Raw genomic sequence first — 12668 nt, 5'->3', positions numbered from 1 at the left:
AAAAAGTTTTTATATTTTCTACTATCGACTGGATCTAAAGAGAATGATTGTCACGTTGCTGTGACCCCCGGCAATTTGCAGAAGACAATCATTGTGTGGGCTATATGGACCGGTATTCTTCTCAAAATGGGGGCGTATTTTGGAACGGTAAACCCGTTCAAATAAAAAACGGAAAACCAACTTAAAATTGCCAATTTGCCACTGTAGATTGGCGAGTGGAGACAAAAATAGTTAAAAAATACACTTCGCCTGGATGGTTGGTTTTCTAGGAACATATTTTGCTTAGAGGACGATGGTGATATCTCAGGGCAAATTAAACACCCAGATCCATCCAACTAGATGTATCTACGTACGTAATGAAATAATTCAGTTACTTCTTTTTCAGAAGAAACTAGTGATTAACTGTGTCTTTCTTTCTAGTTGAGAGGTGCAAATACAGTCAGCATATTCAAAGCAGAAGAAATAACTATCTAACTTCTTTTTTGTCAACTTTACTAGTCATACTCTAATTAATTACATACTTACATACCTATTTACGGTTTATACTTTATAGCGTCATAAAATACTTAGCAATAGCGTCGCGTGACCATCACGTGACGCACCACGAAAGAACACGAAGCGTTGCGCACGCGTTGCCTTCGAGTTTCACTGTTTTGTTTGTCTACATTTACTGCGGAAACATTTGGGTCATTGGGAAAACAACGTCATTAATGTAATGATAAATAAAAACGGCATTATGAAACCTGCATAAAATAAGTTTTCAAGTGCTTGCACCAGAAATTGACACGAAAATGTTTAATGTACCTACACGAATTTTTGTCACGAAAAGTAATGTTTGCCATTCTAGCTAATAAGCAATTTAAGTTACCGATAAATTTTATCAATCAAGCAGATTTGAATCCGATAATGGAAATGAAAGCCCTGCCTAGCGGACTTGCGCTGCCTATGTGGGCCCCGTGGCCTACTGACCTTCCACAATGGGCCTATCCCAATATTTAATTTGATTAGACTCTCTCTGACTGACCCAAAGCGGTCCTTTGTTCTTTACCAACTCGGCTTTAGGTGGTGAATTTACCCCACAAAATCTTGCTCGTATATTTTTAGTAACTTTTCGTCTCTCGTCAAACAGCTTTTCAATGTGTTTTCAATCATGATTTGGCGATAAATTTAAGGGGCCTTACGGCGAAAACCGAAATTCGCAAATTGCGGGGATCTTTCTTTTTTACTCTCTTTAAGACGTAAGTAATTATCTTATCTTATTGTTTTCGGGGGCCCTTGCTTGGATACACTTCGACCCATAGGGATCTTTTGTACAATTATCCCTAGAAAGGATCCGTGAACTACTCAAGAGCTTTTCCCACCATATCTATGTATCGGATGATGGAGCTCATGGTAGCGTTTTAAAGTTCTTTGGTTCCAGATATCCTGCTCCAAAGTCCTTCATTCTTCGTCTGGCGAGGGCGTGACATTCACACATTAGGTGTTTTACTGTCTCTTCCTCTTCACCTCACATACGACAATCGGTGTTGTGCAGAGTGTCCCATCTTGGCCAGAATTGCTTTGACCCCGTAATGGCCAGTAAACACCCCCGTTATGACTTGGAGTTGTTTTTTGCTAAGTTTCCAAAGCTTTTTGCTCCAGCCGGAGTCTACTCCTTGCATAAAGAGCTTTGCGTGCTTTAGACGTAGAGTGACAGAGAAAAATGCCCGCTATTGACGAATTTCGATATTCGCGGTTATAGCCTGTGACATTACCTGTGTAACACTCCAGCAGCTTTGTCTTGCTCCATGTCCGGTATCTCCGGGCTGTGGCCGGCCGCCTTTGACACCAGCAGCACGATGAGCCCCCACGCCTGCATGTTGTTCTTGCCATTGTAGATCAGGTTCCTGTGGGCGATTTTATACTTAAAGGAAGAGAGACACGGAAAATGAATTGCTTAAATTCCGATAGCGATTGATTAAATCCCTTCCGCGGTTATGAATATTATGATATACTAGTAGGTGGATGAAAATACATTTTATAAAAAGGTTACTTCTGTGAACATTTGGACAATCCAATAAAATTCAACGATTCTGGTACAAACTATATATCCCGTTTGTTTTTTTATTTGAGTCTCAAGTACCTACTGAAAAAAAATATCCTGCCTTTAAGAGTGTGCCCTGAAACAGTGGTAAAAATTTAAACGTGTAGAATTTTTATTCAATAGCTACGTAAAAATCGACTGAAAATTTACTATTACGAGAAACGGATATAGATATTACAATAACGTAACTCGTTAACTATTTACTTAGTTTATCATCAAAGCTTCTAGATTGTGTAGGTACCTAGTTTACCTACCTATCATACCTATGATTACAAATATACCTCCACGCGTTCCTGAGATAAAGAGTTTTGACAAACAAACAGACGGACGGACGGACAACATAAGAGATCCTATAATAAGGGTTCCATTTTTTTCCTTTTTAGTTACGGAACCCTATAAATGGCCCAAGTAAATAAGTAGAATAGGTACCTATTATGCCTTTAGATTAGAGATTGACAGAAACGCAAACCTTGAACAGACCTAACCAGCTAATAATGAGATACCTAATAACCGCGTGTTGCAAATCGCACATTGAAATTGCGAAACCTGCACGAACGCGCGCTCGCGCGGCTATCGAATACCTAATTAATTTGGGATATTAGTAATGTGCGTAGTATTTTACCAGCGAATTGTGGAAAAAACAGACAAAATATTACTAAATGTTTTCGATGTAATATGATTAGGTACTTTAATGTTCAAACTTTTATATAAACTCTTGCGCGTCTTGCGCGTGTTCTTTAGGTACGCAGTTTACGGTAAATACCTAATTGCATAAATTGCATGAATGCAACTTAATGAACGAATTAATTTACAGTGAATATAATACACAGTACGTTTGGTGTGTTTCTATACTCACTTGGCAGTTTTCAATAAAGGATGATTGCTCCCGACTAATTTTCGCAAGTGCAAAGCGACATTTGCGATTTCATCACTCATAACCCATCGCAGACTAAGAAACGAAGTTGGGTATCCCACGATTTTCTCTGCTTCGCTCACTGCTCGGTTCCAATCTGGCTTCGGCGTATGTTGAGCAATCGTGACGCGGTGGGCCTCGGATGTGCTCAAGTCCCTTCCCGAACAAGGTCCCCGTAATTTCGACACCAACGCGCTTGTAGAAGAAACTTTCACCAAGTCGGCCCTAACGACACTACGTAAACGACTCAAACTCATTCTGGTGATTTGTAAACACTCCTTTGAAAACAAAGAAAAACAGTTTTGAAATTTAAAATAGCACTAAACACTGTAAAACCACTTCGAGAGATTTAACACGTTACACAATTTATTACACTGAAGTATTCTAGGGTTTATGCAAGCATTGCATAAACGAGAATTTCTTTCGTAAATAAACTAACGAGCGAAGTAGCTGCGCGAGAGTCGCCTTCCACTTTCGCGCGAAAATAAGTAACTGACAGTTTGGCTGACGGCTGACCGGAACTCAAAGTTGGATTGAATGAATGAACGAATCGCTATACCAAAGCGAATGTGATGATGTAAATATGCAACTCGACTGAATTTAATAGGCAGTGGACGTTAATGGAAATAGTAGTTTATTAGTACAAAATTGACATTTCACGTAGACAGTGGCGCCAGCAATATTAATATATTAAATTTGATTATGAATCATGATCATGAAGGACGTAATTGTTAAGAAGGTTGCACATTGACTAGATTTTTTTTATCTTGTCTTGTGCCCAAAAATTTTGTGTTTCTGTTTTGACGACAGCTGGGACGTACAGAACGAAAAAAGCTACCTATTTGAAAAGGATTATAGTTGACTACGGAACCCTAAAAATCTAGGCGCGAAGGGTTGAATTAAAGTTACATAAAATATAATATACTCAATCACACCCACCTTGTCAGTAGAAAAAGGGGCGAATTTCAAATTTTCTATGGTAGGTCAACCCTTCGCGCCTTTATTTTTTAAATTTGTCGACTTTACCACTACCAAGTGGGTGTGCCGGAGTATAGAATCAGTAGGTAAGTAGTTTTTAGGGTTCCGTACCCAAAGGGTAAAACGGGACCCTATTACTAAGACTTCGCTGTCCGTCCGTCTGTCACCAGGCTGTATCTCACGAACCGTGATAGCTAGACAGTTGAAATTTTCACAGATGATGTATTTCTGTTGCCGCTATAACAACAAATACTAAAAATAGAATAAAATAAAGATTTAAATGGGGCTCCCATACAACAAACGTGATTTTTGACCAAAGTTAAGCAACGTCGGGAGTGGTCAGTACTTGGATGGGTGACCGTTTTTTTTTTTTTTGCTTTTTTTTGTTTTTTTTTGCATTATGGTACGGAACCCTTCGTGCGCGAGTCTGACTCGCACTTGCCCGGTTTTTTAAGAAAGGGCAATAGTTTTCGGGTTGACTTCTTTATATATAAACGCGAGCCGGTTTAACGGTAGACCTAAATGAAATTATGCTCAATCGAAAGAGCTTGAAAAAATATCACTTTTGAATCGAGAACATGTATCCGCAAAATTCGTATTATCGAGTATTTTGCATTTAAAAGTGAAAAAATTTCGACAAAGAATGCAAATGTTCAATTTGTTGATTGTCATTTGACAGCGTTTGTTGCGTTTAGAAACTGCAAACATGCTTACAAGTTAGGTTGGTCGTTTTTTTTTTAAATAAAAAGCAAGACGAATATTACTGTTTATTTGATGACTCCGGTATGTATAATGGTTATTATTTGCATTAAGTTTCGTTTCATATGGATACCGGTATATTTATTACATAATTTTTTTTAAGCCAGAACGTGCGATAGTCTGTTACGGCTTTTAAGACGATTGCAACACTGCCTAGACGTCAAACCATTCGACTTTGAGGTGTTTTGAATTACTAATTTATTCGAAAATACGTGATAAAAACCTGTTAAATAGTGTATTGTGTGTGTTAACAATAAAAAATAGTCACCGAACATAGTGCAAAGTGCAAACGCCATCGTAACGTAACGAGATTTGAACTTCAAAGCGTTCCATGGGAGTATTGTGTTTAGTATTCAAAAATTCGACCTATGCCGCCGTGGCCCGGTGGAAGAATGGCACAGGCACCTGCTGCGATAGCAGAGGACGCTGCTTTGATTCCAGCCTGGGGCACTGGAGGCCTTGGTCACTTTTTAGGGTTCCATACCCAAAGGGTAAAAACGGGACCCTATTAAATACTAAGACTCTGCTGTCCGTCTGTCTGTCACCAGGCTGTATCTCAAGATCTCATGAACCATGATAACTAGATTAACTAGACGATGACACGGCACCAACGCGTAAAACAAATATATAAACCTATGCCGAAAATCGTGAGTATCTTCAAACCACATAATTGTTTCAACTTTCATTATTGTTTTGTTGTTGATACATAATTTCTCACATAATTTTGTTACTTGGACAAACCTTGCCACAATTGTTGGTTTATGACAATAGTTCCCATTGTATTCCATATGTGAGACCCATTACATGTTACAAAGTTCATAGCTGATAGCGCTGAACGTCTCTTTGGAAGTACTTAAATACATAGAAAACATCCATGACTCGGTAACAAACATCTCGGCTCATCACACAAATAAATGCCCTTACCAGGATTCAAACCCAAGACCTTTGGCTTTATAGGTAAGGTCACCACCCACTAGACCAGACGGGACACAAATTTTATATACAGTATACTCAGTTGTATTTATACATTTCAGAATGGAAGGAAGAACCTTGAAGGAATGTGCTTGACAAACTAAAGCGAGATGAAAGTGAAGTTAAGTCACAAAAGTAATTCAAAGAAACTCTTGAGTTTAAGAACCAGTTGACTCCACTCTGATTATATGATCCAGTGGGAACCAGTGCGAACAACTACAGTGTATGGTGGACATATTTGGTATTTGTGTTTTAGACTAACTTCAAAGAATCAAACTTTAGGCTTATCAGTGAATTGAATGAAGCTAATTTTTTAATAATAAGTGATCTGAGTGATGTGAGTGGATGCCGAAGACTGGGCAAAATGGAGACTGAGCAGGAAAGCAGACCCCGGTGCTAGGCCGGGAAAACACAAGGTTTAAGAAGAAGTAATCTCTGGAGTCAATGTAAGTTGAATATAAGATTAATATATATATATAGTATATATAAAAAGATATATTTTATGCTGATTCAAATAAAAGTGTAAAATAATAACTTCAGAGTTTGACTTAAATAAATCGTCAGGTGACAACTAAAACAAAATTAATTACTGCTACAATTTCAGAGTCATAGTGAAGCTTAGTACATAGTACCAAAACAAGGTTGATTTTTAGATTCTGCACCCAAAGGCTAAAAACGGGACCCCTATTACCACATTACTAAGGGTTTAGTCTCATTTCTACAGATTCCTATCACAGATTACCAATTCTACAGATTTTCAATTTTACAGATTCCCAAATCTACATAATTTCAATTTTACAGAAGCTTAATTCTACATAATCCCAATTCTACATAATTTCAATTTTACCTTAGGGGCGGCCAGGTGGAACGCTGGGCCTTCAGTAAGAAGTGCATATACTTGGAAAAATTCGACCTATGCCGCTGGGGTCCGGTGGCCAAATGGCACAGGCACCAGCGGCTATAGCAGAGGATGCTGTTTCGATTCCAGCCTGGGGCACTGGAGCTCTTGGTCACTTTTTAGGGTTCCATACCCAAAGGGTAAAAACGGGACCCTATTACTAAGACTCCACTGTCCGTCTGTCCGTCCGTCTGTCTGTATTTCATGATCTTATGAACCGTGATAACTAGACAGTTGAAATTTTCACAAATGATGTATTTCTGTTGCCGCTATACATACTAAAAAATTAAATAAAAAAAATATTTCAGACCCAATATATATTAAAGCCAATACTAGGCTGTATATGGCCGATGAAATGAGTAAGTTTTTATTAATATGTTTTAAATGCCATGTTGGTGGCAAACAAGCATACAAGGCTATTAGTCACTAGAAAGACTAGATCTCTGCTGTGTTACAAATCTATACACTTTATTAGGGTTCCGTACCCGAAGGGTAAAAACAAGACCCTACTATTACTAAGACTCCTCTATCCGTCTGTCTGTAGGTTGTATCTCATGAACAAATAAGTACTAAAAACGGAATAAAATAAATAAAGTGGGGCTCCCATGCAACAAACGTATTTTTTTGCCGTTTTGTGCGTAATGGCACGAAACCTTTCGTGCGCGAGTCCGACTCGCACTTGGCCGGTCTTTCTTAGTAGGTATATGACATTTATTTCAGTTTACTTCACTGTTCGTCTGTCTGTCTGTCACCAGGCTGTATCTCATGAACCGTGATATGTAAGTAGCAACAGAAATACATAATCTGTGAAAATTTCAACTGTCTAGCTATCACGGTTCGTGAGATACAACCTGGTGACAGACGGACGGACGGACGGACAGCGAAGTCTTAGTAATAGGGTCCCGTTTTACCCTTTGGGTACGGAACCCTAAAAAACCTAACGTGGGTTAGATTAGGTTTTTTAGGGTTCCGTACCCAAAGGGTAAAACGTCCGTCCGTCCGTCTGTCCGTCTGTCTGTCACCAGGCTGTATCTCACGAACCGTGATAGCTAGACAGTTGAAATTTTCACAGATGTTTTATTTCTGTTGCCGCTATAACAACAAATACTAAAAACAAAATAACATAAAGATTTAAATGGGGCTCCCATACAACAAACGTGATTTTTGACCAAAGTTAAGCAACGTCGGGAGTGGTCAGTACTTGGATGGGTGACCGTTTTTTATTTAGCTTTTTTTTGTTTTTTTTTTGCATTATGGCACGGAACCCTTCGTGCGCGAGTCCGACTCGCACTTGCCCGGTTTTTTATTACATACATATTTGTTTTAAGATATATCGGAATAGTACGTTTAGAGTTAAACTGGTGTACTGCCATCTCGCCGAAATATTTTTCGCCTAATTTCACTTCCCAACCAACTTATTGCAGTACTTTTAGTTGGCAAACCAATGCTTAGCATATTATTATTTAGCATAATTTTTATTTGACCACAATTTTATTTAGCAGATGTTCATTTTACCACGATTTATTTAGAAAAATAGTCACTAAGCAAATGTTTTATTATACCTAACTATTTATTGTTACATAACGTTTGCCAAAATTGAAACTTCGCATACGTTTTATTTGATCACAATTTTATTTAGTAGATGTTCATTTTACCAAAATTCATTAAGACAAATAGTCACTGAGCAAATGTTTCAACTTAGCTAACTCTTAATTGTCAAAAAACGTTTGCTTTATTTATACTTATTTTTCATAATATATTTTGATGGCTATTTGACCTGTTGGTGGCTTTTTTTTTAACAAACGTATCTACATATTTCCATGGACGGGTGCCACTACGCTAATAGATTTGATGACTGTACCAACATGTTTTAGGTTAGATGACTGCAATCCCCAAGAAAACGAACTGTTGCCAGAAAAGTGGGTTAGGTTAGGTTAGAACTGCGACCCCACGAAAACAAACTGTTGCCTCAAAGGTGGGTTAAGTTAGAACTGCGACCCCCGAGAAAACGAACTGTTGCCAGAAAAGTGGGTTAGGTTACGGTAGAACTGCGATCCCACGAAAACAAACTGTTGCCAGAAAAGTGGGTTAGGTTAGGTTAGAACTGCGACCCCACGAAAACAAATTGTTACCTGAAAGGTGGGTTAGGTTAGGTTAGAACTGCGACCCCCGAGAAAACGAACTGTTGCCAGAAAAGTGGGTTAGGTTAGGTTAGAACTGCGACCCCACGAAAACAAACTGTTGCCTGAAAGGTGGGTTAGGTTAGGTTAGAACTGCGACCCCCAAGAAAACGAACTGTTGCCAGAAAAGTGGGTTAGGTTAGGTAAGAATTGCGACCCCACGAAAACAAACTGTTGCCAGAAATGTAGTAAACAAAATTACTACCTCCATCATTGAACTGCACATCTCGAAAAAACTACCTACGTAACGAAATAAAATGCTACTGTAATTTGTACCATGAGTAGTTGAGTACTATATTATTAGGGTATTTAGTAGTATGCATCACAATATTAGGCGAAAAATAATTTATGCCTATCAATACATTCGACATAACAATAAAAGACATTTTGAAACATGACCAACTAAATATTTTGCCATACAATAATATTGTAAATAATCATTTGCGACATGTTATATATGCGAAACATTGGTTTGCCATCTGATAGTTTTGCCAAATGATACTATGGGAAAAATAGTTTGGGAAGTGATAATTTGCCATACAATTTTCGGCCACATATTAGTAAACCAGTTAAACTGTATGTTATGGATTTAAAGTTATCGGAGATGAGATAGGTATGTAACTGCCTTGATGAAGGTTTGAAGTCTTAAAGTAAATAATTACTCAATTCAAAATTAGTACCTATTATTATAATTTATTTTACCCGAGCGAAGCCGGGTTTTCATCTAGTATTAAAATAAATGCATCTGTGAATCTGTGATACATATCGTTCAGGTTCAGGGTATCAGCGGGTAGTGTAAACACACTCTTATTTGAAGCGGAAATTACGCAACCGACCGAATGAGAATGGATAGAATGACGTTCAAACCAATGTTGCCATGTATATCGTTTCACATACATATGGGAGTTTTCGATACATAGACGAAGGGTTATCGTCCGATAGCAAATTTTTAATGCTTCACGTTTTTTAATTTTTATGAGGTATACTTAGCACGTCGAATTTTAGTTAATATTGCACCAAAAATTTTCTATTATTGACCTAAGTACCACTTACTACCTGCGTACCTGAATATATAGTTGGTCAAACCGATTTGTCAGTCAGTAAGAACTAGGAAAACTATATTCATCCTTTTCTTTTGGGTGCTAGTACTAGTGAAAGACAAAAATAGTATGATTACATGATAGTATATTGAACTTTTCTAGCATGAAAATCTAGGTTTTTAAATTAATAAAAAATATACTGTTTTCGGCATTGGATAGATCATAGATCTAGTATATTTTCTATATATGTGCTATACGCGTGCCCCTGTGAGGGACAGAACATACGCAATGCGACAACATTGAAAACACGTCTTATTTTAACATTCCTAACAACATACCAAAAACAAACTAATAGGTACGTAATTTGGTCGGGTTATTTGTAACCCACCATAAACCATATTCAAATGTAACTGTTACTGTTAAATGTATGTAAATGTGGGTACGGTGGGGAATTATAAAAACTGTGAGACTGTGACAAAGACAAACAATAATAACGTTTTCTCCTCGGATAAGACTATCCGTTTGTCATCCCCAAACGAGTGATTGAAATTGAAGGATAATAAAAAGTATGATTCAATAGGATAGTATTCAAATTGTTCTAAAATTCGACAACATTTTAACTAAGCTATGTTTTACATTTTACCACCCAATCTACCAAATTCTACGACGATTTTAGCACTAAGTCGGACAGATTGGGTACTGGATTGGCAAAATAAATCTGTAATTTCAGTATCTGGGATATCTAGTCTGGCTTTTGGGTGCTAGTATGGTGCTAGTACTAGCGTACAATCAAAGGCAAACTAGAGTCAGACCAACAAAAGTCTGCAGCGGATATGATAGCCCACGCAGTGCACGTGTTATTTTAAACGTCAAACTTCTATGAAATTATGACTACCCTGCGTGGGCTATCAAATCCGCTGCAGACTGTTCTTGGTCAGACTCTATAAAAAGTATAAAAGCACAATTTTACTTTCTACACAATAGTAGTTTTTACACTTATTGGCTGGTAACACTTACCAATCCTTTTCAGCCAATGGGAAGCGTTGCTAATTCTGACATTTGAGACATTTCATCTTTTTTTTCAGTCAATCGCGCTCCACCGGCCGCCGTAGTCGACAGTAGAAAGGTCACTACGCATCGCCGGCATTCAGTGTCTCAATTGAAAATATAAATTATATATTATTACTTTCGTGATTTGGTTATACTTGCAGTGAAATAGTGATCGTTGGGAAGTGGTTTCATCAAATAAAGTCTTTCAAATTTTTTGCGTTTACTCTAAGGTGAGATTTCGGCTTTTTGCGTGGGTAATAAATAGTCTGAATTCTGGGCTGTCTGGTAGCCACGTGTAGCATACGTGTTACAGGGGTGTAGTGCACCTAGTTGTTATTATATAGTTTACTTTCTATTTCATCAACACAACTGACGAATTCTGCGTATGACGCAGTCCGATGGTCACTTATGGACCCCAAATAAAAATATTCTATCCCTGATGTTCTTGCTTTATAGATTACAATTTATTTTGTATTTTTTTAGTAAGAAATATTCAACACATGAATTGTAAACATTCTAAATCTTTCTCTTCTTGTGTGCAATACGGCCACTTGGGCGCCAACATTTTTAAAGGAAACTTAACTTTATTATTTTTAATTAAGATTTAATCTCCAATAATCATTAATTTTGAAATGTGGCCGTATCGCAGGCAGGCGGCGCTACTACTACTACGCTAGTACCATTATTTATTCTGTGGCTGTAGTTTGAATTCTTGTGGACCAGATTGTATGAAATTAGGGTCTTTTTGTAGGCTAAATTGGCAGGCTCTCTGGTCATAGTTGACACCCTTGTTTTGAAAGATCCATGTATCAATCCAAAACTTTAAGAACCATGCAACAGAAAACTACTGAGGTACAGTCGCCACCAGATATGTCACATCAGCCAAGGTGCTCACAAATATCTAAACCTCTATTGTCAAGACATGGCAATTCAGATTAGAGCACCTTGGCAGCTCTAATATATCTGATCGAGATTGTACACACAATTTAATAAATTTACCATATTATACTTACTCAGTATTCTTCTTCTTAGTCGGTACACTCTTGCCAGAGTGGTCGTGGTCATCATTGTAAATCTCGATGAGTGATGATCTTGCTAATACGGCGCCAATACTCAGTATACATATACGTAAATGAGCTATAAAAGCATGAGTAGCGCATACTACAAGCCTAGTGCCCTGTTTATCAAAAGCTTGCAACTTGTAATACAAGTGCAAGTCCCTTTCTAACAAAATCCGTCAAAAAGGTACTTCCACTTATTACAACTTACAAGCTTTTGATAAACAGGGCATAAATCACTGCAGTCTCTACAAATAGACCTCTTTGTCTTAATCCTTTGTATGATTAATTCCCACAGTAGGAATTAATTTTTTTTTTAACATTGTTATCAGAGCCGGCCGGACAAGCAAGCTATATTTACAGTAATTCCTACCAAATTAAGCAAAAATTCAAATTGAAATTTAATTATTTAATAGAAAGGTATTATTCCGACATTTTTCAGAGAATTATATTCAAGTGAAAGTACTACACAGACAACAACCCTATCAGGAGACAGCAAAGTACCAGAAATACTATATGAAGAAATAGAAAAGGCTGTGAAAACTCAAAAAACAGAAACAGCTTCAGGATCAGATGGCATAAGTAACGAGTTCCTCATCCTAAATAAAAATCTCCTAATACCAATTCTAAAACACCTCTTCAATGAAATCTTACAAAAAGAGATAATCCCTTGCCAATGGACAACATCATCTATAATACTTCTACACAAAAAAGGTGATAAAAATAACATCAACAAT

The 12668-nt window shown here is 37.5% G+C and overlaps 2 protein-coding genes across 2 annotated transcripts in view; one reads left to right on the top strand and one right to left on the bottom strand.

Annotated features, from left to right (window-relative positions):
• LOC134665841 (all trans-polyprenyl-diphosphate synthase PDSS2) overlaps positions 1-3469 on the bottom strand; it is a 31368-nt gene extending 27899 nt beyond the window's left edge. The window contains exons 1-2 of the mRNA XM_063522869.1: positions 2940-3469; positions 1755-1886 (exon numbers count right to left, since the gene is read on the bottom strand). Coding sequence (XP_063378939.1) covers positions 1755-1886; positions 2940-3253 — 446 coding nt within the window. The 5' untranslated portion in view covers positions 3254-3469. The remainder of the gene's footprint in view (positions 1-1754; positions 1887-2939) is intronic.
• Positions 3470-10918: 7449 nt separating this feature from the next.
• LOC134665860 (uncharacterized) overlaps positions 10919-12668 on the top strand; it is an 89499-nt gene continuing 87749 nt past the window's right edge. Inside the window, exon 1 of the mRNA XM_063522893.1 lies at positions 10919-11103. The gene's annotated coding sequence lies outside the window, so the exon portion shown is untranslated. The remainder of the gene's footprint in view (positions 11104-12668) is intronic.

Source organism: Cydia fagiglandana, chromosome 7 (assembly GCF_963556715.1).
Source record: "Cydia fagiglandana chromosome 7, ilCydFagi1.1, whole genome shotgun sequence".
Lineage (NCBI taxonomy): Eukaryota > Metazoa > Arthropoda > Insecta > Lepidoptera > Tortricidae > Cydia > Cydia fagiglandana.
This window is presented reverse-complemented; position numbering and strand designations above follow the sequence as displayed.